This window comes from Notamacropus eugenii, chromosome 1 (genome assembly GCF_028372415.1).
Source record: "Notamacropus eugenii isolate mMacEug1 chromosome 1, mMacEug1.pri_v2, whole genome shotgun sequence".
Lineage (NCBI taxonomy): Eukaryota > Metazoa > Chordata > Mammalia > Diprotodontia > Macropodidae > Notamacropus > Notamacropus eugenii.
The window spans coordinates 429,340,329-429,368,259 of NC_092872.1; the positions used below are offsets into that span (position 1 = coordinate 429,340,329).

General features: G+C 39.5%; 1 protein-coding gene across 5 annotated transcripts; it reads left to right on the forward strand.

The window, feature by feature from the left end:
• Window positions 1-27,922, forward strand: CDK5RAP1 (CDK5RAP1 mitochondrial tRNA methylthiotransferase). Of its 5 annotated transcripts, none has more exons than XM_072631570.1 (15): window positions 1-530; window positions 1,572-1,715; window positions 1,859-2,203; window positions 3,133-3,236; window positions 6,895-6,929; window positions 8,151-8,251; window positions 10,202-10,412; window positions 10,686-10,806; window positions 12,698-12,928; window positions 14,253-14,350; window positions 18,859-18,914; window positions 20,484-20,614; window positions 20,868-21,017; window positions 26,654-26,794; window positions 27,542-27,922. In XM_072631570.1, exons 3-15 carry the CDS (start codon window positions 1,891-1,893, stop codon window positions 27,620-27,622), a joined length of 1,773 nt encoding a protein of 590 aa, XP_072487671.1. In that variant the 5' UTR covers window positions 1-530; window positions 1,572-1,715; window positions 1,859-1,890; the 3' UTR covers window positions 27,623-27,922. The 5 variants fall into 5 exon arrangements, with proteins under 5 accessions (XP_072487671.1, XP_072487672.1, XP_072487674.1 ...); XM_072631571.1 differs by having other exon boundaries at window positions 5-152; XM_072631572.1 differs by lacking the exon at window positions 1-530 and adding an exon at window positions 545-694.
• The last annotated feature ends 9 nt before the right edge of the window (window positions 27,923-27,931 follow it).

Here is a 27,931-nt window from a genome sequence, read left to right on the forward strand (position 1 = left end):
AGACGCGCCTGCGCAGTCGCCGCGGGAATCGCGTGGTGATCGGGCTCTCTGGGGACCCAGCTGGCGGTCACGCGTCCTCCCGGCAGCGGCTGCCGGCTGGTCGCTCTCCGCAGCGTCCTTGCAAAGCCGAGAAGGGGACCACTGAGGGACAGGTGGGAAGGAATGATATTTTCTGGGGTCAGCTTAGCGTGTTAAGAGGCCCTAGCAGCGGGCCAGCTGGTGTTACTGGGCATCTCGCACGTGAGTGTCCCGCCCTCCCGGCACGACCCGCCTCCCGCATGTGACCGTGAGGTTCTGGCCGTGACCTTGAAGCCTGGGGTCCCGATGACGAACGTGGAGGGACTGGTGGCAGTCAGTGTAGCTGGTGCTGTGGGGACGGAGACGGGGGCCTTCGCACCCAGAGTCGGGTAGGGACCCACCGGGCGGTGGTGTCGAAGCAGGAGCGGCAGAAGGCGCCAGGCGCTCCATTGCAGGTGCTGCACCGTGAAGCGCACGGGCTCGTCTGATCTGGAACGGAAACTTGCTCCTTTGTAAGTATTACTGAAGTAGAAGAGTACGGTAGCGTGAGCGCCCCGCCTGCCTACGCTCTGCGATGGACCTTAGGGTGACCCCCTGCCCTGGACAGCGCTAAATGCCGCAGCACTCGAGGGGAAAATTTTATATCCCTAATACAATGGCGGTCTGCAAGTTATATGTCAGTATACGGTGTCTGGGAAAAAATTCTGTCTCCCAACTGAACACTTAATATATTTTTAGTAAGACCATCCTCCCCCCCCCCCCCCCCCGCACCTGTATTTTAGACTTGCCATCTGTTTGACCTTTGTTTTCAGCTTTTCTGGGACTAAAAGATGAAGTCTCCAACCTTTTCTTCAGATCAAAAGTTCTCTCGTTAGTCATTCTGATTCAATTAGTATTTCTTGAGGTTCCACTGAGTGTACTCTGGGAAGAAGCAAAAGTAATGAGAGTTGTGGACTTGCCACAATAAGGAAATTATAATTTAATTGGTTAGTCAGAATGTGGCTTGATGTGAAACAACTAAATAAATAACAAGTAAAACCGTGAATGTTATATCACATGGATTTTTCCTACTCTGATATCACATGTGTTATGATCCTGGAGTAAGGTGAGATGAATTGGCAGGTAGATGGCTTGTAAAATGGCAATTTTTTTCATGCACTTTTGGAAAAGGAAAGGGTCTGTATAGGTGGAGAGGGTGTTCTCGATGCGGGCCATGAAATATATAATATGAGGAGAATGAGAGATTCCTTTTCCAAGATACAATGAGGTTTACCTGGCAAGTGTGCAGCATGAGTTGGAGAAGAATGAAGAAGGAAGTTTGTGAAAGTTTGTGATTTGAGGGCCTTTGTCCATAGAAAGTCTTAGTGATTTATATATAATACTTCATGCAAAATGGCTTTATGTGGGCAGAATTGCAAAGGAATAACCTTAAGATTCAAGTATTTACTATTTTTCAAAAATTTTGTTACATTTATCATACTTTGAAACTTGGGATCAATAATTTTGTTGATGTGAACACACTCTCCAAATTTCACTCCTTTTTAACTTGACAGATGCCTCTTCAGAGATGCTTTGGTTAAAAAAATTTAACCACCTGTGGCCAAGCTGGTGCTGAAACCCTATGAATTTAGGCAGATCTGCTGGATAGTCAACATACAATTGGTGTCTGAATCCACACTCAAAGTCTTTCTTACTTGGTAAGACAACCAGGGCTTGCACACTGCTGTTATAGACTGTGAGGAGCCAATTCTATCTCTATGCCATATTGAAGCATCAGAAGCAGTCTTCAATAGAAGTTGGTTCATTGATTGTAATTTGTTTATAATATTTTTTTTTTTAGACTTGGCACGGTTTGGATCTCTTACTCCCAACATGCAGCCTTTAAAATATGCATTGAAAACCAGTCAGACTTTGAGACAGAGTCCATTGTCCTCAGTAATCTGGCAGATCCTCAGGACCTACAGAACAACAAGCCATCGCAATACAAAAGTATATCCAGAGTTAGTGAAACATCAAGACGATGGAGTCCAGAGGGATTTCAGCTCCAGACTGGCAGCAGGACCAACATTTCAGCACTTTTTAAGAAATGCCTCAACTCCTCAAGAGAAATCTGATTCCTCTGCAACAGTGGAGGATCCTCCCCCTTATCTTACTACAGAATCCCTTGCAGGAACAGGGAGAAAAGGTCTGTCTTTACTTCCTTTCTGTCTGTTTGGTATCCCTCAGTGCCAACATACAGTTTGCATGTCTCAGGTCTTAACTTTTAAAAACTGTCATGATGTTGATTATTGTGACATTTATTTTTCTTCTTTCTTTTGTTTTATTTTGTAGGTCCATGACATTTAATTACTAAGATAAGGATCACTCATTTTTAATATCTATTAATTAGAGCCCCTATTTTTTAATTTAAGCAATAATCTGTAGAATGGATCCATCATACTGGTTCATAACGGTTCTGAGCCCTAAGGGTTGAAAAGATTTGGCTTCAGTTGAGGGTCATTGTGGAATTGAATATCTCCATGGAAAAAACTTTGAAAGTATTGCAGATAGAAAATTTCACAGGGTTGTATGTTAACATAGAGGAACTCTGTACCTTTCCTGGGGTTTGAATTCTTGGGAATTTATCCTTTTGGTATGCCTCTGTCTTGCTGCGTGACCCTTGGTTATCTGTCTGCCCTTTTAATTGTTAAAATGATTGCCAAAAGGCATAAAAGAAATAAAGAATCATTTAGGCTTATAATGTTAAACAAATTCACTGTTTATTTTTGATGTGGGGATTCAGTAGAAACTTAGTCACACTTTTTAGTTTTATGGAGAGTTTTGTGAAATTAATATTCCTATTTCAGAATAAGCAGGATCACAGATCCCAAAGCTAGTAGCAGCCTCAGTAAATCATCTGGCCCAATCCCTTTCTTATCTTATAAAAGAGGTAACACATATTGTGGTGATGTGATTCTGTTAACATATAGTTACAGCTGCTATTAGCAGACCTGATATGTCACTGTAGTATTTCCAGGTGTTGTCAGGGTATTTGAAAAGGTATTCTTGCCTATGACCCTATGTTTTCTCCCTCCTCTGTACTGTATTTACGTGGGATTTCCCTTCTTTTTCTAGTCTATCTTGAGACTTACGGCTGCCAAATGAATGTTAATGATGCAGAGATTGCTTGGTCCATTCTGCAGAAGAATGGCTATTTGAGAACTAACAATCTCCATGAGGTAAGATGTCGCTTTAATTTTTCTTACATCCTAGGCCTAGAAGAAAGTTTTCATTGATGGTAAGTTCTTAAATATGGTTTGATATCTTAGTCACAAAGAAGAAATAATGAAATATACTTACCTTCTCTTGGTAGAAGGGTGGAGGACTGTGAGAACAAAATGTTGTATAAGCTATCAGGCATGATTATTTTATCAGTTGGTTTTACTTAACTTTTTCTTTGTTATGTGAGGGAAAATTTTTTGGTGTAGAAAGGTGGTGTTTATTAGGAAATAATTTATGAAAAACAAAAAGAATCAGTAAGATATTTTTTAAATGCGGTGCACATTGGAGTCTTCTTTTTAAAGAAAAAAAAATCTTCCATGTATGAGATTCAGTTAATCAGCCATTTAATGTCTATTATGTGCTGGATACGCTGCATAGAAAAATGACAAAATAGCACTTCCTGCCCTCAAGGACTGTACATCTACTAGAAAAATATAACATGTTTATAAATAAACATGATAAAAGTAGAATGTGAGAGTGGTAAAGAAGAGATCCAGATAAAATATTCTAGGTGAATCAGGAGAGGGAGTGGCCATTTTTAGTTGATGGTGAAGGTGGGTAGTAGGATAGATCAGATAAAGCTTCATTGCGGAAGTGGCAACTGAGCCTCCATCCTGAAGGGAAGAAGAAAGGGATTTTAACTAGTAAAGATGAGGATGGAATTGTGTATCAGGCATTGTGGGCAGTTTACATGAATACATATAAATCTGAAAGGAGGCATGAGGTCAGGGAAAAGCTCATAGTTTGGTTTGGCTATTTAGAAGTCAAGGTGCCTGAATTGGAATTGAATGAAAAAATGCTAGAAAGGTAAGTTGGAGCCAGAGTATGGAGGGCCATATATGCTAGACTAAGAAGTTTGTATTTGTCCTATAGATAGTAGGGAACTACTGTAGGATTTTGTGTAGTGAGTGACAGAGGTAGAGCTGTGTGAATGGTTATTTTGATGGTTGTGAGAAGGATAGATTGAAGGTGGGAAAGATTTAAGACAGGGTTTCTTCCAAAGCAAGAGAAAATGTGGACTAAGGTGACAGGATTGTTAGTGGAGAGAATACAAGATATGTTATGAAGATAGAATTGATAGGACATTTGGTATGAGAGAGAAGAAAGAATCAGAAATAACATTTGAGATTCCATTCTGAATGACTGGGAAGATGGTGGTACCATTAATAGTAATATGGAAATTGAGGGGAAGAGTGACTTTCAGAGGAAGATGAGTTCAACTATATATAGATTGAATTGGGGATTCTCTTGGGACATCCATATATAGATTGGACTTAGATACATAGATTTGGAAGTCAGCTACATAGAAGTGATAATTAAAGTCTTGAGATTGAATGAGATCTCTATGGGAAAGAATAGAAAAAAGAGAGAGAAGTGGGTAGAAGATAAAGCCTTAGGGAATACTCACACTCAAGTGGCAGGTGGAGGATGAGAAACCAATGAGCAGTCAGAGACATGGGAAAACCAGGAGAGAGTATTGAAAAAAAGGAGATAGTAAATAGTGTGAATTACTGCAGACAGGGCAAGTTTTGCAATTTAGAGGCTTTTGGTGATTTTAGAGAGAATAGTTTCACTATAACACTATGGTTAGAAGCTGGTTTGCCAAGACTGGAGGAGTGAGTGGATGGTGAGACTATCAGTAGAATCATTGGAGTGCTGATTATTTTTTTTGGAGGTTAAGCACTTAAGGTAGTAAGAAATATTGATTAGTAGCTTGTGGGAATGTCAGATTTAAGGTAAGGTTTTTTTTTGTAGACATCTGAGCCTATTTGTAAGTGATGGGAGGAGGAGCTGATAGATAGGGAGGAATCAAAGATGATGAGAGAGAGATTGGAAATGATTTTTGGAACAAAGTCCCAGGGAAGAAGAAAGGCTTATGTGTATAATTTAGCATTTGTGAGGGGGTGGAACATATCCTCCGAAACTACTCTCTCAGTTGGCAACTTTTAGTTGCCAAATGTCATGACCTTTTCTTAAGTCTCATCCTTGATCTCCCTGAAAAAATTGATGCCAGTGGCAAGCCTCTCCTTCTGTATACTCTCTTGGTTTTCCTCTTTCTTATTGGATTCTCATGCTCCTTTGCTCATCCATTATCTAGCACACCACCTAACTGTGGATGTGTTCTAAAATTATGTTTTCTGCCTGCTTCTCTCCTTATTAGATCTCAAGGGTTTAATGATCTTGTCCATACAATTAATTCAGTAAGTCACTGAACATTTATTAAGCACCTATTACGTTCCAGGCACTGGACTAAGTGTTGGTGATATAAAAAGAGACAAAAGATAGTCCTTGTTCTCAAGCAGCTCACAATCTGATGGGGAGACAAGAAGCAAACAAATATATAAAACATAAGATATATACATGATAAATAGGACATGATTAACAAAAAGAGAAGGCACCAGAATTAAGAGGGTTGGAATTAAGGCTTCCTTTAAAAAGCTGGGATTTTAGTTGGGGCTTAAAAGAAGCCAGTGAAGCTAGTAAGTGGCAATGAGGAGGGAAAGCATTCCAGACATGGGGTACAGATACCTGGAGAAAATGCCTGTGGCTGAGAGATGAAGTGTCTTGTTCCTAGAACAGCAAGCAGACCAGTGTCACTGGATTGAAGAGTAAATTCATGGTGGGGAGTAAAGTGTGAAAAGACTGGAAAGGTGGGGGGAAGGGATAGGTTATGACTCTAGTTGACTCCAACCTATAATCTCTTTCCTGAATAATAGTCTTGCATCATTAATTATCTGTTGGACATTTTAAACTTCCTGCCCTGGATGTAGCTTCAATTTAATGTGTTAAAAACAGAACTCATTGTCTTCTCATCAAACGCACTCCTTTTCTGAACTTTTTATTATCCTTCCAGTCAGCCAGATTTGCAGCCTCAGTGTTATCATGGATTCCTTATTTTACTCATTCTATAAATCCTGTCATTTGCCAAATCTTGTCATATCCACCTCCATAACATCTCTCAAGTCTATCTACTTTTTTCTGCTCACATCCTTTGCATTCCCTTTATTACCTCTTTCTTGGACTATTGCAATAGCATTCTAACTGGTTTCCCCACCTTGTCTTCCCCCTCCAATTCATCCTGTATATAGCTGCCAAAGTGATTTTCTTTGTCCATGTCACTCCCCTACTCAGTAAACTTCAGTTGTTCCTGATTGTCTCTAGGCTTAAATATAAACTCTTCCCTTTGGCATCATCTTTATAACCTGATTACAACTTACCTTCCCAGCTTTATTCCCTATTACTCTTCTTGACTCTACAGTCCAGCCAAATTGACCTTTTTATGGTTTCCCATATACAGTATTCCATCTCCCATCTCTTTTTTTGTGCACTGGTTGTCACTAGGGTCGGGGTTGTGGGTGATAGGATAAGGGGTCAGAGGACTCAAGGGTAGAGAATAGTATAGTTCAACTAGTTACCTGTAGGTTCTAGATCTTGAAGGGGGACAAGGGAGGGCAGACCTGGAGAGAGAGCCTGGGAAATCAGAGCAAGATAGACTGATCAGAGATTGTCATGAGGATAGAGAAGAGGTGGAATTTATGGTAATGATTCTTCAAGGGAATCCATGATTTCAAAAATGATCAATTTTCTTTTTTTTTTTTTCTGCTTTCATTTCAGGCTGACGTGATTCTTCTTGTCACATGTTCAATCAGGTGAGGATTTGTTCATGTGAGAAGATAAGAATGATTCAGTGTCTTTTGTATTATGGAGTACTGACCTGCTATCTATAGGATACACAGTGTCTGGTACTTAAAAGGTTCTTAATAAATGTTAATTGATTGAGTGATGTAATTGAGTGATGTAATATAGGATGTAGTATTTTTTCTAGGAGTGAGGATGGAGATGACCTGTGCTCAGTTTTTCTCATTCCTTAGATAGTTCTTGGATAGTTCATCAAAACATTTTTGAGGCTACATTCTAGGACTTAGAATATGCTGTATGTTCAAAGGACCTATTTTTCCTCCATTTGAAGTTAGGTGCCTAAGTCTTACAAGCATCCTTTACTAGTTAAACGTAGGTGTTCTGTCCTTGTTTTCCTTTCTAAATACGGCTATATTTCTTTCTGTTTTATTAATGCTCTTTTAAAAAAATTTGTCAGTTCCCAATGTCCCTCTCCCTACTCCTATAGAATACCTGTGATAACACAATTAATTCAGCTATGCAAAGCAAACCATTCTGTTGGCCACGTCTGAAAATGTATATTACCTTCCATACCTGTCATCCAGTGCTTCTCTACAAGTGGTCAAGGGGCAGCTAGGTGGTGCAGTGGATAGAGCACCAGTGCCGGAGTCAGGACAACCTGACTTCAGATCTCACCTCAGACACTTGACACTCACTAGCTGTGTGACCTTGGGCAAGTCACTTAACCCTAATTGCCTCATCCTGGGTCATCTCCAGTCATACTGATGAATATCTGGTCACTGGATCCAGATGGCTCAGGAGGAGAAGTGAAGCTGGTGACCTGCATAGCCCTCCCTCACACAAAACAAAGTCAAGTGCAAGTCATGTCATTATTTCTGTGATGGCATGGTCTTCTTCAGCAGCGAAGGATGAACACAAGTAGTCAGAGCCTTGTTTCATTGTCAGTGCTCTGAAGTTGCTAATAGTTACTGCACTGAACAGGAGTTGTGAAGGTTTAAAGTGTTGTTTTTCTTTATGTTTCTGTGTAAATTCTTTGCTTTGCTTACTACACACATTTTCCACAGTTATTTTTTCACCACTGGTTACTTTAAAGTTAAGTTACATTAATTGTCCTTCTCTGCAAGACCACTAAGAGGACCAAAGTAATTTATAATATTATTTTCTCTGTCTCCAGTTATGTGGTATGTCCTGATCATTTCAATTCTAACTTGGTCTATTGATTTATGCCACAGGGAGAAGGCTGAACAGGCTATCTGGAATCGCTTGAAACGACTTAAATCTGTAAAGGCCAGACGTCTCAAATCACAGGTTCCTCTTCGAATTGGGATTCTAGGTATCCTAAAGTTTGGAAGTGAAAGCCATTTTGGTGCATTGGGCTCTGTATTGCTGGAGTGTACTAGATTCTCCCTTGGACATGGCCATTTGTGAACTCTGAGCAGACCCAATAGGACATCACTGTATCTTGGCTTCACTGTACAAAGGCCTTCCATAGTGCAGAATTTTGTGTATTATAATGTTAGAAAATGAGAATAGAGTGACAACATGTAGTTTCTATGAGTAAATGGCAATCTAAAAGAATGAAGAAAACACATGGCCCTATGTACATTGGGAGCACATCTGATAAGTCTGAGTTAGGACGGTGCCTTAAGTCCTCAAAAGAACCATCATTTTATCAATGAGAGTGCTTTCTCCTTGGGTACAGGTCACAACCCCATCATACCTCAGTTGAAAGTATTCATGATTGCTGTGGCCAAAAAGTCACTATCTGATGACTAACCTCCTGGTTATGGATCCTTTTGAGCTTAACTAGCCTGCCTTTAGGATTTAGAGCAGGAAGCGTCCTTGGAGAGTTTCTAATCCTATCACCTCCTTTAATGGATGAAAAAATTGAAGCCTAGTTCTTCAAACAATAGACGTTACATATAGCTGTTCCCAGAGACCAGACTATAACAACAAAAACTCTGTCCTGTTTGTGATAGACAAACTCTGTCAGAGTTTGTGGTCTTCCTTGTGTACCCCTCATAGGTTGCTTCCATACCAGGACTCATCAGAATAGCACTTTAATGAGAGCCCACTCTTCCTGCGCTTCTAAATGAGGGACTGAGACTTCTTCTGAGCCAGTCCTTGGATGATTCCAAAGAGAATGGGGGAATGAGGCAGCATCTGTGATTGCTTCTCACACTTCTGATCTAAAACACATTGTTGGAGAAGATAAACCGTAAAGTGGTAGTAGAGACTTTGCCAGTAATGCTGTGGAAGGAACACTGACTCTGGAGTCACAGGACCTCCTATGTTTGCTCCTTGTGTAACCTTAGACAAGTCACTTGACCTCTCATGCGATCGTGAACTTTTTGGTAGTTTCATTTAAGAATTACTATATATAAGATACATTTTCAAACTTCCTCAAATATTTCATTAACCTGTGATCACATTGGTGTTCACCCTCCTTCCACCAATGCAGATAACTCCTGTATGATTTAGCAAAATTTCTTTGAGATTTGTTGTGTTTGAAAAATCTGTCTCATTACATACAACTGGTAATGAATGTCTCTGAATTTACTTTGTCTTTGCATGAGAGACACCACAGTCTATCAGCATTTCCCTTCTAGTACCGTAGGGCTAGTCAGAGCTTATAACTCCCTGGCCCAGCCTTTGAGAACCCAGGGTAGCTTCTACATCAATATTAGGCTCCGGGTCAAATGCCCCAGGTTTTTTGCTTACACGTAAGTGTGTCTTCGATACCATCCAAGAAGATTTGTTCCTGGTATTCCCAGAAACATCCTCCTTCACAACCAGGCATCGTGGAGTGGCTCTCAGACATATGCCAGATTCCATTTCCTGTATTTTTAGCAGCATTTAGTAGCACAGGGAAAGCGGTGGGGGGAGGGAAAAGCATAGTTTTAGTTGCAGGAAAAAAGTTAAATGAACTCCTGACATAGTGTCATTTTTGGCCTACAAATTATTACAGTTAATGGTCCATTCAGTTTAAGGCTCATGCATTTAAAAGGTTTCTGAATAGAAGGACATTATCTTTTCTTTGAGCAGTTTAGGAAGTTGGTGATCATTTGGCTACGAGGATTTAAGGTTCTTTCTTCTTGATTTCCTTGTGCAGAAAAATATTGATTGCAAAATTATTCAAGTTTTGATCACTTTCAGAGGGTAGCTGAATGCTCTCAGACAACTCATGTACATAAATTTTGTAGGTGGATGTGGATTTATGTGCTTGGCATGAACTGTAAGAACAAATATCTCTGGATAAGTATATTTATTTTTTCCTCTCCAGGATGTATGGCTGAAAGGTTGAAGGAAGAGATTCTGCAGAGGGAAAAATTGGTGGATATTATAGCTGGACCAGATGCTTACCGGGATCTTCCTCGGTTGCTGACTTTAGCCGACTCTGGCCAGCGATCTGCTAATGTTCTCCTTTCACTAGAGGAGACATATGCAGACATCATGCCTGTCCAGACAAGTTCAAATTCCACATCAGCGTTTGTGTGAGTCATTTCCCCAATGTTGGGTTTTGAATTTCTCCTTTTGATGGTCTTTGTATTACATCAGATACAAAGGATTCAGAGCAGAGCCCTGTGTTCTAAGCCTTAAGAATCTTAAAGATGACAAGTTTCTGCATGTCTCTACAATGTGAATTTGATCTTGTGTGGATTTATAGCTTAAAAACACACAATGAAATATGGTAATGTTGGGAAAGATTTTATTACTTTTTGAACCTCAGAATATTCTTTGATAATTTCTGATGATTTTCTCCCCAGGTCAATTATGCGAGGTTGTGACAACATGTGTAGCTACTGCATTGTTCCTTTCACACGTGGCCGTGAAAGGAGCAGGCCACTTGCCTCCATTCTGGAAGAAGTGAAGAAACTCTCTGAGCAGGTGATATATTGCCTGTGCTTTATTCCTTTTCAGCATTGGGGGAAAGTAAGACACTGATATTGTGGGTTTGGTTTGCCAGTTCTGGAAGTGAAAGACAAAGAAGTGGGAAGAGAGAACTTCTCAAATGGAGTTAAGTAAGGTCTCTGGGCAGTTGATATTTGTTTCTATGTTCATGTTTGTATCTTTAGCTTCTTACTTTCAACTAATTATTTCTCTTTTGTCTTCAAACGTACCTGAGTCTCCTTTATCCTTTAGAACCTTCTCATTTCCTTAAGGTATCTTCCTATATCTCTTGTTGCTTTCTCAACCAAACACTTTGAAAAAATAGCTTGCACTTACTGCCTCTATTTCATTTCCTCTCATTCATTCCTTGGCCCTTTGTGATTCAGCTTCTAAACTAAAATTACTCTTTTCAAAGTTACCAGTAATCTCTTAATCGCCAAATCTGAAGGTCTTTTCTCAGACATCATCTTTGGAAATTGTCATAAAATTTGAAGAACAAGAATGTTGGGTTGCCCATCCCTGTTCAAGCCACTAGTTAAACTCATGGGCATTAATTATTGTTTCATATTCATCTAGCATGGTCAGATGGTTCATTTAGTCTAGTCAAATTAGAAAGAACATTATTTGAAAACCATACTGCTTTGCAAAATTATGATTATCACCACCGTTTCAACAGAAGTTATTTATTTCAAATGGTTATATGGATATTATTAAGTAATGATGTAATTAATTTATTAGTAATTTTTATGATGATTTCTTTTGAATATCATAAACAAATATTTAGATTGTGACTATAGAAGGAGTCCTGGTGCCCTTCTCTTTATTTCATTCATATTTTTAAGTTCTGTATTTTTTTAAGCTGAACTTAAATTAGATCCATCTTGTTAGTATTTATTCAGCTACAGAATGCTAAAATTTTAAAATGAGAAGGTACTTCAGGAGTTGCCAGACAAGACATCCCCAGTTCCTTCCCCTCATTCTTATGTGACAGGGTTTTCAGTACCAATATCATCTTGGTCACCTTCTTCTGGATACTCTCCAGTTTGTCAGTGTTGTCTCAAAAGTGTGTTGTCCAAGTCTGAGTGCACTGCCCTAAATGTCATGAGATTAGAACAGACTCCAATGGGGACTCTCATAATGAGGGAAAGTCATTATGACTTTAATGTCTCATTATGAAAGTTAGGAAGAGTATACTTCCTATCAGCATATCTTAAAATCAGATATTTTTTCTATTACTGAAATATCATACTGTCAGCTTACTGAATTTGTAGTCCAGTCCTGTAGAATAAATTATTTTGATTATAATGAAGTTATGATTAAGAAGAGACTTCCCTTATAATTCAATTCTAAAGGTAGTAGTGGGATTTAATTTGTAGTGCAGATTTAATTTGATTTCCTTTTTCTGTTGAGCCTAAAGTTCTTAATCATTAACAAGTGAAAAACTCAAAATCCTGGGATTCTGGAAGGCAGGTGGCTTTCTTTTTAATATTATCTGTGAGTAACAGGTTCTCTTTGCAATAAGCACTTACAGGAGAAATATGACTCCTTCTCGTAGGTTGTGAGTGGGTTAAATCTGTTAAGAGTCCCTAAATTGTTCTGTAGTTCCTCAGTTTATTTTAATCTTGCCCAAAGGTCTAAAATAATGTAGTCAGGTTCTGGATCATCTTGATAGTTACAGTTTGGGGAGGTGTATTGGTACCTGTATGGCAGTCATACCAAAATAGTTTTAGTCACATCTTATCTGCTACTTAAAGTATGATATAATTGCTTAAAAACATAAATTTCTGCTTTATTTTTCCACGTTATTTCTAAAGTAATGGTTTGGTATGAAGGTGCCAATATGATAATTTCCTAATTTCTTCCACTATGTATTTGTGATGTTATACAGGGCCTGAAAGAAGTAACACTCCTTGGTCAGAATGTCAACAGCTATCGAGACAACTCAGAGATCCAATTCAGTAATGCCATACCTACTAACCTGAGTCGAGGATTTAGTACAAATTATAAAACAAAGAAAGGAGGCCTTCGATTTGCTGATCTTCTGGATCAGGTCTCTAGAGTTGATCCTGAAATGAGGATCCGCTTCACTTCTCCCCATCCTAAGGACTTTCCTGATGAGGCAAGTTTGGACAACTCCCTGAGGAAGTGATGTTGCTGTTATGATGGAAACCTTTCTTTCAGAAAGACCAAGTTCAGGACCAAAAAGAAATCAGAGGGCTGGTGTAGTGTATTCCCTATCTTTGAAATACATTGTGCTTTTGAAGGAATTGAAAATTCCTTCCTGGATAAAAAAGGAAAGTTGAGCTTATAATGAGGATGAGACTGGGGCCAACTGTTGATTTAGTGAATCTTGAGAGGAGAGGCAAGGCTGAAAAGGAGGATCGGCTCTTGCAGTTTTTATGGTACTCTTGCTATTGCATTACCAAGGAAACATTGATTGACTTACCTGTGCTGATGTCTCCTCACTCAGTCTGTTGAACTAAATATGGGACTAATTTCACCACAGGATGCCGCCATAAAAGTTTGACCACATTCCAGTGAACTTAAATTTATTGTGGGACAAGTTCTCTTAAACATGACCTTTCCTCAATAAAAGTTAGTTAAGACAGCCAACCATTTAAACAGGTGATATTACTCTCCTTTGACAGTAGCATTCTGTGGCTGTTCTGTTTTCAGAAGGATTTATGTTGTTATGCCAGTTAGTAGTGTGAGTGGGAGAGGCAGTCAGCAGGTCTTTTATAGCTCTGTCAGTCATCATTTATTAAGGTGTGCTGTGGTATGTGAAGTTAGAACCAAGTTAGTCTAAAAAGAAATTGAGCTGTAGCCAAAAACAAATTTGAACCCATATAAAGCAAGCAGTAGTTGGTCCTTTTGTGGCTGTTGATCTTCTTTACCTCATTACTGGTAGTACAGTACACTCTTGTGGTAGTGTAGACGACAACCTTGAATCCAGGTCCTCTGCCTCTGAGGCCAATGCTGTTTCTATACCATACTGTGCCATTTTGAGTTCTTAGTAAGAAAGTGACTAGATTTGTTTATGAAAATCCAGTCAGATCTTAGATCTCAGTTATTAGTGGCTAGTTTGAAATTCATAAGTGATTCTTTTTAATGTCACTTTAGCCTTTAGTTTCACTACTCTTCCTCATTGAACTTTTTGCCTGAGCACTCCCAGCTGCAAAATGACTTTGCTGTTTTACCTTTTTTTTTCTCCCCCTCCCAGTTTTGTGGAAGTGCTGTGAGACACTAGAAAGGAGGAAGAACAGAACCATAGTCTAAGCAATCCATAGCTAATACTGTCCCTGCTTCTCTGGCCAATTCTCACTTATTCAAGAATTGACTATGAGGAGTAAGAGTTGTTAGCTATTGGCCATAGAAGAAGCTAATGCTACCATTTGTTGAAACTTTAACGACCTCTCCTGTTTCAATTGTTTTCTTTGGTCCAGGTTCTACAATTGATCCAGGAGCGGAACAATATTTGTAAACAGATCCATCTACCAGCCCAGAGTGGAAGCAGCCGGGTCTTGGAAATCATGAGAAGAGGGTCAGGCTTGTTTGAGACCATTGACTACCACCGTAAATTGCTATGTATTTCACTAGCCTTAGTTTCAGCATTGCTCACAAACCTGTAGACTTTGGAATTTAATGTAAACTTGACAAAGCAAAGACCTAGAAAATAGGTATACTTTTACAATTTTTAGCATTAAAATTCTCAGGCCTTGGGATTTAAACTGTGGCTCCTTTTGAGATACCTGTTCTCATGAGGATCAACACTGCAGAGTTAACAACCTGAGGAAGAGAATTCAGTATAGAACAAGCTTGAATTCTATCATCTGGCTTTTTTGCTACATTGGACAGACTTTTAGAAATCACCTTAAATGTTTACTTGTTCTTTTCTTTATCAAAAAAGAAATGAAAAGAATTTATTAATTCAATAATTTTCTTAATTTCAATTTTATTAATCTCTCCTTTGGTTTTCATTATTTCTAATTTGGTATTTACTTGGGGATTTTCAATTTGTTCTTTTTCTAGCTTTTTCAACTGCAAGCCCAAGTCATTGATCTCCTCTTTCTCTATTTTATTTATGTAAGCATTCAAAGATATAAAACTTCCCCTAATAACTGCTTTTGCAGTATCCCATAAGTTTTGGTATGTTGTCTTACTATTGTCATTCTCTTGAATGAAATTGTTGATTGTTTCTATGATTTCTTCTTTAACCCAACCCTTCTTTAGAATTAGATTATTTAGTTTCCAATTGATTTTTGTTTTCTCTTTCCATGGCCTTTTATTACATGTAATTTTTAATGCATTATGATCTGAAAAGGATGCATTGATTATCTCTACCTTTCTGCACTGGATTGTGAGATTTTTATGTCCTAGTACATGGTCAATTTTTGTAAATGTTCCATGTACCGCTGAGAAAAAGGTATATTCCTTTCTATTCCCATTTAATTTTCTCCAAAGATCTATCATATCTACCTTATCCAGAGTTTTATTTACCTCCTTAACCTCTTTCTTGTTTATTTTGAGGTTAGATTTATCGAGTTCAGAGAGGGGGAGGTTGAGGTCCCCCACTAGTGTAGTTTTGCTATCAATTTCTTCCTTCAACTCCCCCAACCTCTCCTCTAAGAATCTGGATGCTATACCGCTTGGAGCATACATGTTTAGTAATGATATTGCTTCATTGTCTATGGTGCCTTTTAGCAGGATATAGTTTCCATCCTTATCCCTTTTGATTAGATCTATTTCTGCTTTTGCTTTGTCTGAGATTAGGATTGCTACTCCTGCCTTTCTTACATGAGCTGAAGCACAATATATTCTGCTCCATCCTTTGACCTTTATCCTATGTGTATCCCCCCGTTTCAAATGTGTTTCTTGTAAGCAGCATATTGTTGGATTATGGCTTTTAATCCATTCTGCTATCCGTCTCCGTTTTATGGGAGAGTTCATTCCATTCACTTTCACAGTTATGATTACAATCTGTGTATTTCCCTCCAACCTCTTTCCCACCATTTTTGCTTTTAGCTCTCCCGTCTCTCTTCCCCTCCTCAATAGTATTCACTTTTCTCCCCCTCCTCCTGCAGCCTTCCCCTCCTTCTTTTAGCCCCCCTCCCTTTTAGTCCCCTTTACTCTTATTGCTTCTTTCCTCCCTTTTAGCCACCCTCCCCTTTCTTCCCCCTTCCCCTCCTACTACCTATAGAGCTACTTAGGATTATCTACTTAAGATTATTGTTCCCTCCTTTGAACAAATCAGATGAGAGTACCTCTCAAACAATGCTCATCTCCCTCCCCTCCTTCCCTCTACTATAGTTTTGTACTTCTTCCTGTGATATAATTTGCCATTTTCTGCTTCCCCCTTTCCACACCTCCTATTACATTCCCTTCTCATACTTAAATCATATTTTTGACATGACATCATTTACTTTATGCCCGTTCCCTCTACATATATCCCTTTTATCATAATAGCTGCACAGTTCTCAAGATTAACAGGTATCATCTTCCCTTATAGGGAGGTAAACAGTTTGCCCTAATTGAGTAGCAAGTTTTTGTTTTTGTTTTTTCCCCTCTGTTTACCTTTTTATGATTCTTTGGAGACCTGCATTTGAAGATCAAATTGTCTATTGAGTTCTGGTGTTTTGGTCAGGAAGCTCTGGAAATCCCTTATTTCGTTGAATGACTTTCTCCTTGCCTGAAATGTTATGCTGAACTTTGCTGGGTAGTTGATCCTTGGTTGAAGTCCCAACTCCTTTGCCTTACGGAATATTGGGTTCCAGTTCTTTCGATCTTTTAATGTAGAAGCTGCAAGGTCCTGTGTGATCCTAACTGTGTGTCCTTGATATTTGAATTGTTTCTTTCTGGCTGCTTGTAGTATTTTCTCCTTCATTTGATAGCTCTGGAATTTGGCAACTATATTTCTTGGGGTTTTGAGTTTGGGATCCCTTTCGGGAGGGGAACGGTGGATTCTTTCGATGACTATTTTGCCCTCTGAGTCTAGTACTTCTGGGCAGTTTTCCTTGATGATTTCCTGGAAGATGTTGTCCAGACTCTTTTCTTCATCATGGGTTTCTGGCAGGCCAATAATTCTTAAATTTTCTCTCCTGGATCTGTTTTCCAGGTCAGTTGTTTTTCCAATTAAATATTTTACATTTTCTTCTATCTTTTCATTCTTTAGATTTTGTTTGACTGATTCTTGTTGCCTCATTGAGTCATTAGTTTCTACTTGCCCAATTCTAATCTTCATCGTATTGTTTTCTTCCGTTAGCTTTTGCATTTCCTTTTCCATCTGACCAATTTTTCCCTTTAAGGAGCTATTTTCTCCATTTAATTTTTGTATTTCTTTTTCCATTCGACCAATTTTCCCAGTTAGGTTTTGGGTTTCCTTTTCCATCTGTTCAATTTTCCCAATTAGGTTTTGGGTTTCCTTTTCCGTTTGATTAACTCTTCCTTTTAGGGAGTTATTCTCTCCAGTTAATTTTTGAACTTCCTTTTCTATTTCTTCAATTTCCTTTTTCAGAGTGATGTTCTCATCAGTAAATTCTTTTTTTATAATTTTAAAATCATTGGCCAGTTTTTCTTTTATATCCTTCTTCAGACGTTCCAGGTAATCTAGTTGTGCTTGGGAGAAATTCATAGTCCCATCTAAGGTTTCAGATGGAAGTACAGTCTCAGCTCTGACCTCTTTGGTGTTTGTGTTTTGGTCCTTATCCCCATAGAAAGATTCTATGGTTTTTTCACTTTTCGTCTGCTTTTTCCGATTCATGATGTTGGCTGAGTGTTGTAGCTTTTGGTTCTTTCAGTCAGAAGATACAGATCTTTTAAGTTGGGCTGCTGTGTGTCTAGGCTGAAAGCAGGCTTTTTTTTTTTTTTTTGTTGTTGTTGTTGTTGTTTCCCAGATCAACCCTGGGGTTAGCTTGTTAGGTGTGTGGGAGGGGTGGTCTGGTCTCAGGAGATCTCCTCAGCTGACTTGAGGCAAAGGCAAGGTCAGGGGATGGTGATCCCAGCTTCCCTATTGTCTTCCCTTTTCCCCTGGAGGGCTGGGGTACGCCTAGAAGTTAATGCATGTTCCCGCCCCTCCTGGGGCTTGTCTCCCGGCTCTGAGGTTTGCCGGGTCTCAGTGCGAATTTTCTCTGCCCTGGGTCGTCTGTCCCTCCAGATCGCCTCCGCCACAGTAGGAAGAATCCCTCCTTGCCACTTTTCCAGCCTCTGGTGTTATGAGACCACCCGCCCCCTTCTGCTGTTCCCGCTGATCCAGGATTAATCTGGGGAAGAATTTTATGGTTCCCTCATGGTCATCAGGGGGGAGGAGAGAGCACTTACTGATCACTCCGCCATCCCAACTCCTGGAAGTTCAAGTAGCTGACCCACCGAAGTCCAGTCTTCAGGCTGAAGGTTTTAAGGGCTGCTGCGCTGATATCTAGCACTCAGCGGCTCTCATCGGCTTGGCCTGGCTTATCTCCTGCTCCGCTGGTCTCGCCCGCCACTCTCGGCCCCTCAGATCCCCTCCGCCCTGTCGCGCCGACCGCGCTGCGCTGTGCGCCGGGGTCTTACCCTTGCGGAACAGATCCCTCTCGTGGACCCTCCAGTCCAACCTGGGCTCTGAATCCGTCAAAGTCCGTCACCCACTGGATTCTATACCTCCAAAGTCTGATCAGACTCTCCCCCCAGAGATATCCAGAGGAGTTTTTCCAGGAGCTTGGGTGAGTCGTTGCTTTCACTTCGCCATCTTGGCTCCGCCCCCAGAAATGAAAAGAATTAACATTACCACCCCTTATCCCCAGATTAATCTAAAATACAGATTTTTTCGTTGCAGTGCGATTTTCCTGGACTTCTACTTAAACAGTACTATAAAAACACAAAACCTTTGGTTTCTGGTATTTTGGTGAAAGAAGCAAATTTTGGCAAACCACAGTACTTAGGATCCCATACATAATATAACTTTTTTAATAGGATCATAGATTTATATATGGAAAGGACCTTAGAGGCCAAGGGGCCACTTAATCCAAACTCTCATTATATAGATGAGTTAATCTTTTTCTTTGCCTCCTATTGTAGATATACAAGGGAAGCTTATTTGGACTTGATTCACCATATCAGAGAATCTATTCCAGGTAAGCTTTATTTTTTTAAGTGATGTCTTGTTTTTTACACATCAGATATTCCCTGATATGTCTCCCACTCTCAAATATTGCCTCATTACAAAGAAAAACAGTTAAGTTAGGCTTTCTTAACCATTTTTTGTGGTATGGACCCCTTTGGCAGTCTGATAGATCCTATGGACCCCTTCTCAGAATGTTTTTAAATATATAATACGTATGATTACAGAGGAAACCAGTTGTGTTGATACATAGTTATCAAAATGTAAAACAAAGGAAAAAAATTCTACAGACCCCAGGTTAAGGACCTTGAGTGAAGCAAGATTAGATGATACAAGTAGTCTCCCTTCTTTCTTTTTGGAAGAGGGAGATGTGTTTCATCACCTGTACTCTGGAATATTGGTCATTGCCTTCGAGCTAAGTTCATCTGCCTTTTAATGTTGTTTCATGTACATGACCACAGTCATTTTGTATATTAATGTACACAATGAGCCTTCTCTCCTGGGTCATCTTAACTCAGCATCAGTTCATTTTTTATGATATGCTCTTTTTTAAATGGTGCAGTAATATTCCATTACATTCATATGGCACAGTGTATTCTGCCATTTTCTTATCAGCATGCACCTGCTTTATCTACAGCTTCTTATTCCAGGTTAATATTTATTAGCTTTTTTTGCTGTTCATATTTCCCATAAGTGACCACAGTCCTATAGCCCAAACATAGGTTATTTTGGGCCCCTAAAGCAATTGTTTTGGGGCATCCACTTCACCATGCTCACTTTTTATTCCTTTTGGCCTCCTGATTCTCTTAGCAAACACATTTTAAGCACCTGTCCTGTGCAGTTACTCAGCCAGATACTGGGAACAGAAAGATGAAGAGGAGCATAGTCCTTATGCCTTAAGATGATTCTCTTTGTACTTGGTCCCTTTGTTCTAACCTCCACTTTTTAGCACTAAAGCCCTAAGCTGCATCAAGTGAAACAGAATTAATTTTATCCGTAAAGAAAATAGAGATCAGATGAAAAGTTTTATTTCAAAGTAAAATTTCAAAGTATTTTCTGTCACTTACCATGCCTGGCCCTTGTAGAGTTAAGCCTGATGCATCCATACATTCCTTAGCAAATTGCTTCACCCCAGGGCTAGATAGATGAACAGTTCTAGCTGTACGTTCTAGTTTCAGGTCAGATGGGAGAGAGATCATGCTCTTTTAAATGCATTATGCAGGGTCTGGAATAATTAACCTTAGGTTCAGATTTCATGCAGCTAATATGTGTTAAAATATAAAATGTCTGTTACATAATATATTGTTTGGAATTCTGGAAATGAATCCTTTTCCTGTTTGAGATTATAAAAATTACTTGCCTGGCAGTTGTACTTGATTGTTGTTTATATTTTTTATTTTACTTCATGGAGCAAATTTTAACTGTTTTACAAATGAATTATGTGAAACCTTCTTTGGTGTATATCACAAGGAATTTGCCGAATTTTCTGTACATCTTCAATGAACAATGTCAGGTACAGGTTGGACTAGATGTCCTCTGAGGTCCCTTTTCACCGTTAGTTTCTGTGATCTTTGGATGGCAGGAGTGAGCCTCAGCAGTGACTTCATTGCTGGATTCTGTGGAGAAACGGAAGAAGATCACCTCCAGACTCTGTCCTTACTTCAGGAAGTCCGCTACAACGTGGGTTTCCTTTTTGCCTACAGTATGAGACAGGTGAGTTCTGGAAAAAGAAAAGAGACTTGGGCAGTTGGGTGGTTCTTAACATTCTCAGCTGTCCTTGTGTCTGGGGGTGTGGTAGGCTTCTAGGTGGAACACAGAGTGACAGCAGTGTGGCTCTGGAGAGCTTCCACATGCCTTGTACACAGCTGGTTGTGTGATAAATACTCTTTGCATGTGCTGCAGATATATTAAAAGTTGAATTAACTCATTTCCTTTCTGACTCCTTTCCCCTCCTTTCTCATTGTAGAAGACACGAGCATATCACAGGCTGCAGGATGATGTTCCAGAGGAGGTAAAACAAAGACGGCTTGCAGAGCTTATCATTGCCTACCGAGAAGGTGCCGCAGAAGCCAACATGGCTGTGGTTGGCTGCACACAGCTTGTCCTTGTGGAGGGGGTAAGGGCCTCAGGAAACTTTCATCAATCTTATGAGTAAATACCTTAACTTTCACCCTTTTCAGTGAGCCTTCTTCACTGCTGTCCCAGTATAGACATGGATTTACAAATTTTCCTGCCAAAAAGAATGTGAACATTTCCCATAATTATGTTTGTGTCAGATTGGCCATTGCCAGGGAAATTTAGGCAGGTAACCAGGCATTCATGTTAATAGTCATGAATCCAATCAGGCAAATGTATCTCCCAGGCACAAGGTGTTAGGTATCTAAGTAGCACAACAAGGAGAGGGGTTCTAAAAGCCTCACAAAGCCCAGCATTCTAGGTGATGGCTTAAGGGTGAGTCTATTTAATTTGGCAGTGGATAGAGAGTGGGCCATTTGACCCTGGGCAGGTGTGACCCTGGACAAGTCCATGTAAGTGCATAGCAGGTGCATTGATCTGCATTGATGGAGATTCTTCATTGGGAGTTAAAAGACATCACTGATTCAGTGCTACCCCTGGAGCACACACAAAAAAATGTAAACTACTTAATAGTAGGAAGAAGGGATTTTAAGATTTAGAGCTGAAGAGGATCTTAACATTTCCTCTATTTCAGGTCACTTAGGATAATAAAATTAGTACTTGGGTATCTATAGTGACTAATCTAACATTTGGATCAAAATGTCAGCTATTATTATTATTAACTTTTATTATTATTATTATTATTATTTTATCCTAGGAGAGTTTCACTCCCATCACCTCACAGGGTCCTCAGTGATGATTCCTGTGTTTTTAGGTGCTAAGTCTCCAAGAAGTACAAATTGTTCAAACATACTTGCCCTCAAGGAGCTCACATTCCAACAGGGAAGATGATATATAAATAACTAGGCAGACACAAGATATCTATCTATCTGTCTACCTATCTATCTCTTTTCTGTGTACACACATACACACACAGACATAGAGAGAGAGTTGATAAGAAGTAATCATAGCAGAGAGACCACTGCATCTGGGAAAGGCCTTCTGAAGAGGTGGAATTTGAGCGATGTTAGTTAATATTTTTTTTAATGAGCAGAAATCTGTTTTTCCTCCCACCTCCCTCTCTTTGAAAAGAAAAAAACAACAACACTCTTGTAATAAATATGCAAAGTCAAACAAAACAAACTCCTGCCCTGGCCATGATCTCCATCTCCTTCTCACCAAAAGAAAAAAATTACTCACTCTGCACCTTAAGTGCATTACCTTTCTGGAGACAGGTAGCATCATGAGTCTTTTAGAGTCATTGAACAGAGTGTTGAAGCTGCAGAAGTGGGAAAAGAGGTATGGGGGACAGTCAGTGTAAAGCCACAGAGATGGAATATGGTGTGTGGAAGAAACAGCAATAGGTTGGATTGTATAGTGTGTGTAGAGAGGAGTAGAGCATGAGAAGAAGAAAACAAAATAGGGAAGGGTTATGCATAGCTTTAAATGCCAAACAGAGGACTTTATATTTTGATCCTGCAGGTGATAGGGAACAGCTAGAGTTTGTTGAGTGTGGGAGTGACTTGGTCATTTCTGTGCTTTAGAAAGTTTCTTTGGTGGCTCAGCAGAAGATAAATTAGGGTGGAGTGAGACTTAAGGCAGAGTCTAGTTAGAAAGCTGTTGCCAATAGTCCAGGTGACCTTAACTAAGTGTCACTGTGTGTGTATGTAGAGTGAAGGGGACATATATGAAAGATGATGAATATTGAACAAGTGCATATTTTCCATTTTTCACCAAACGACAGCTCAGTTAATTTGATCATATTTTACAAAGCATTTAATTATTCCACCCCAACTGCTGTAACTTGATGTACTGGAATGTATTGTGCTCTCTACCCACTATATCACACTGCTCCTTGAGTGTGCTGGTGAAGTGGTAAGAGCACTGGATTATGCTTGTGTATTATGTCTAACTCTGGGAATGAAGTTTCTGACAAAGAAGTGTATCCCTGGAATATGTCGTTTTCACTGTGTTTCTGTAATTTTTGTGATTATCTCGTGTTTTAGATCAGCCATGTCACTGCTTCCTTCATTGTGTCTAACAGCTCATATTTCTAATGTATATTGACTGAGCACTTTTGTCATGTCTTTATAGATAGCACTTCACTCCTATTTTAGCAGTAAGGAATAGACTGCTTTGGGAAATGGTGGATTCCTCCTTATTGGAAGCCTTCAGGCAGAGGCAGAATGACTTTTTATTGGTTATATTGTAGAGGGGATTCTTGATCAGCTATTGGTTGAACTAGATGTCTTCTTGAGGCCTTGAAAATTTAAGGTCATACCACTAATGGTGTGTTTGGGATTTGAGCCAGGCTTTTCTGACTTTGAGTCCAGTGTTCTAACCACTCCACCAGTACATTCAAGGAGCAGTGTGGTATGGTGGATAGAGAGCTGACCTTGGGAGTCTGGAAGACCCTAGCTCTAAGTTCTGCCTGTGCCATGTATTTTTTGTGTCATTTTGGGCAAGTCACTGAATCTTTTGGTGCCTTGGATAACTAAGACCCTCCGTCACAGAACAGATACTGATCTGCATTAGTAGAAAAGGGAGTTTCTTACTAAGATTTGCTAATACAATGAAATCGCAGATCCAGTCCCCCCGAAAAAACCATATCTCCCCACATTCCTCACCTTGGTATTTATTTGTTCACATAGGTGAGTCCAGTATTTTTACTAGATGTTTTTCATTTGGAGGCAACACAACAGGTACAGGAAGAGGGTTTGGTTCCTCTTCTTTTTCCCAATTTGTCTCTCACCTTCCTCACTGAATCTGAGATTCCGTTACATAGAGTGCAATCCTGCCAACACTAAAAGAGTTATTCTTCTTTTGTTTATGTGAATACAATTCATTTTCAGCATAATATGTACCTTAAGTCGGGCCACTGAATTTCAGAGTTGCATTTCAGAGATGATAGAGTACAGTCAGTAGCTAGAGGAAAAAATTCCCTCCATAACATACCTGGCAAGTGTACCACAGCTAACTTTTACTGAGACCTTAAGTGAAGGGGAACCCATTGCCTTCCATGGTGTCTTCCTTCATACTTTGATAGCTCTGATTGTTAGGGAGTTTTGCCTTATATCAAATCTAAACCTGTCTCTTTACCTCTCACTTCTGGTTCTGCCTTCTGAGACCAATTAAAACAATTCTAATCCTTCTTCCTCAGGAGAGCCCTTCACATACTTGAAGACAGTTATCATGCTTCCCTCTTAAGCCTTTTCTCATCTCCAGGTTCAATATCCCTACATCTTTTTTCTGAGATAGTTTGAGTTTAAGAGCTTTGAGCACCCTAATTATCCTCCTCTATAGACTCTCCAGCTCATCAATGCCTTCCGAAAATGTGGTGCCAAAAACTGAACACATTTCTAATGAAATGATCTGATCAGGGTGGAATAGAGAGAGTCTGTAATCCACTTATTCCTAGAATTGGTATCTTTCTTAACAAAGGAAGGATAAGACCACATCAGCCTTATGACTGCTACATCATACTACTGATTCATACTGAGTATGTTGTCCACTAAACCCCTCAGACCTTGATAAACCACAACAAAAAAAATGCTTTTGAGATTAAAATTCCCCATTAGAGAAGTTCTCATCCACTTACTCACCCTCCTCTGACTGTGAGTGCTGTATAACCGTAAAGTGATAAAAATAAGCAATTTCCAGAATGGAATTGCATTCTGCTTTTTCATTTCCTAGTCTTTGGTAACCATGTCTGAAAATGGAAATAAATCCTTTATAATGTAATGAATATCCCATTTCAGTAAGCGTTCAAACCAGTGCTTAGTGCTATCTGCCTAGGAGCATTAGAGTAAATTAGTTGGTTGTATAACGGTTTGGTCTAGGGTTTCTTCTAAGACTAGGTATTTGTGATCTTGCATATCCTTGTCATGGTGCTAAAGACCGTAAGCATCTTTTCTCCTTGATACTCTTTTTGTTACGTCAAATCATGTGTTGCCTTCTGACATCAGAGGTCCTTTATAATCCTTGTGCTTTCACTCAGCAGTCCTGACCCACCGAACTTACAGGGTTGTTTTAAGAACAAATACGATAGCTTTATGAGAGGCTTTGGAAGAGGACAAACCACTGTGCCAATGCAGTGTTGTTTTTTAAGCTGGGAGGCAATAACAGTGATACTTTTTTCTTACTACTCTGTCTTTACCTTGGCTTGTGGCTCACTCCCTGTTCAGTGATGCTGACCAGTGATGCTCAGCATCAAGGAATACTAAGTTTGCCTATAGTTCTTCATATTACTGAGACTTAGCTTGTCCTGAAGTTACTCTGTGTTATTCCCTTCTTCATGAATGTCCTTCATTTTCCTTCTACTTATCCAAATCTTGTCCATTCTTCAGGTCCCAACTTAAGCCCTGTCTTGTTTGTGAAGTTTCTATGATCACCACAGCCCCACTGCTCTTTCCTCGAAGTGGAAGGAAGCCTTAGGGCTTAAGCCTCCTCATTTTGAAGATGTAGAAACTGAGGCCTCCAGGGATTAAGGTCTCATAAGTAGTTTAGTTAGGAAAGCAGAGATTTAAATCCATATCTTTTGACTCCAGGTATAATATCTCATTTCATTACACAGTTTAATAGTTTTCTGTTGTTGTCTTCTGCTTTTCACTGTTGCTCCATGTGATTTAATTTTGCCTGTTCAACAAGATACTAAACTCTTTGGTCTCTAACATTCTTTCCTTTGATTCTTTGGGGCCATGTCTTAAAGACTTCTTCATCCCCTGCATTGCCTAACTGCTTAAATTGCATCCAGTACTTTTTAGCTGAGTGGTACTATTCTAGTCCTTGAATCTCTAGCATTTACCTTCTGTGTGATTTCTAAGGATTATCTAAGCCAAAATCAGTTCATATTCTGCTATCCCCAATTCAGTGATCCTAAATGGTTTAACATTGTATCCCCATTCTTCTGCCTTCTCAACATATGAGTCATTTCATGGCAGTTAAATAATTAATGTTATTATCCTGAAACCCTGCTTCTTGACAGGGAGCACAATTTCCCAGTAATAGCCTGATTTTTAATTGAAAACCCTATATTTGACCATTTTGGTTCCTGTTCACTGATGTTCAAGGGTATTCAAACATGGATACAAGTAATTATCCTTTCAAAAAAAAGTATTGATATATTTTGTTTTTATATCACCATAATTTTCAAATGTATCTTTCTTCCCTCCCCTCTTTAGAGAACCAATCTCTTGTAACAAATCAACTTTTTTTTTAAAGGAGACAGAAAAGAAGTTCAACAAAGTTAGCCAAAAAATCAAGTCTGACGATATGTACAGTATTCTATACTCATGCTTTCTCATCTCTGGAAAGAAGAAATAGGGCATTTTCTCTTCTTTTTGTCGTGACAAGTTCGAATTATAATTACAAAATGTTTGGTTTTGTTGTTTCTGTTCTTTCCATTTACATTTTTGTCTTCATTGTATGTCTTGTTTCTCTGGTTCTGCTTACTTCATTTGCATCAGTTCATAGAAGTTTCCCCATGCTTCTTTATATTCTCATGTATACCATTTCTTATAATAAAATGATATTCCACTAATATTGCTTGAATTTTTTTAAGGCATTCACCCATCCCCAATGATTATTCTAAATATCATTCACTGCCCTATAGGTAACCCATTTTATTTCTCTCTGCAGCCCAGTAAGCGCTCTACCACTGAATTATGTGGAAGGAATGATGGAAACATCAAAGTGATCTTTCCTGACATAGAGATGGAAGATGACACTAACCCTAGGGGCCTAATCCGAGCCCAGCCAGGAGACTATGTGTTAGTAAAGGTGTGGATCCATTTTTAATTTAAGTTTGCTTCAGAAGATGAACATTTTATTTTTCTGTTAGACCTGTTTCAATGACCATTTCAGTAATTTCTGCTTTGACTACTGAAATCCTAGTTACTCTAATATGTACTTCTCAGTTCTTATTTTGACTCAGTGAGAGATGCTGGGTTTGCAGTGCTCAGGAGAAAGATTGAGTGGAAAATACATGTTACCATTGCATCAGTAGTCTTCCTGGCAAAGAGACAGAGATATGGAAATGGAAGGAGGAGTGGAAGAGAAATGCAGTTTCTTTGCTTCTACCTTTCCCCCCTCCTGCTTTAAAGGAGATGGGAGAATAAGCTCTATCCTGTCCCCACTCTTTCTACTACTCTCCATTCTTGTTTCCGTTCTTTGCCACAGAGCCCTCACTCCTCTCTCTTCCCTCTAGCCCGTGTCCAATTCTCCCTTGATTTACATCCCTGTTCTTCACTTCCTGTCATATTGCTCTGCCTTTTCCACACTGCTCACTTCTCCACCCCCTTCCTCTTTCTGTAAGCCCTTACCTTTCAGAGCACCACCAGAACATCTTTCTTTGTAGGTCTTCCTGTATAGATTATCTGGTGCTTCTGAAACTTGGAATTCCCTAGCAGCCATTGCACCTCTTTTCCACAGTAGTCTTTCCCCCAAAAGAGCTACAGATGAATTCTTGATGAACTGATGCTTTGGCCCTGTTGACCTTGTTTTTTTCTTGGTTCACTGTTTTTCTAGATCACCTCTTCCAACTCTCAGAGCCTAAAAGGAATTGCTCTCTGCCGAACATCTCTGCAGGACTACTCAGCATGTTGCTGACCTGGATTGACAGCCACAAAATTCTTCTGGATGCCCACTTATTAGTGATGTTACAAGAAGATTCTTGTGGCTACAGATCATACAAGACACACTCTGAGGTTGCTTCCAACTCTGAAATTCTGTGAAAATGGCACTGAGAAGGTTTTACCAAAGGGAAAGGGAGAAGGAACTGGTTAAACCAGTAGTATTTATGTGAAGGGAAGTAAGTTTATGTCAAATAGAAAATGAATCTTCTGGATTCACTTGCTATATGGAAGCATCTCTAAGAATCACTATTAAATGATTCACCTGCAGTTAAAATGTTTCTCT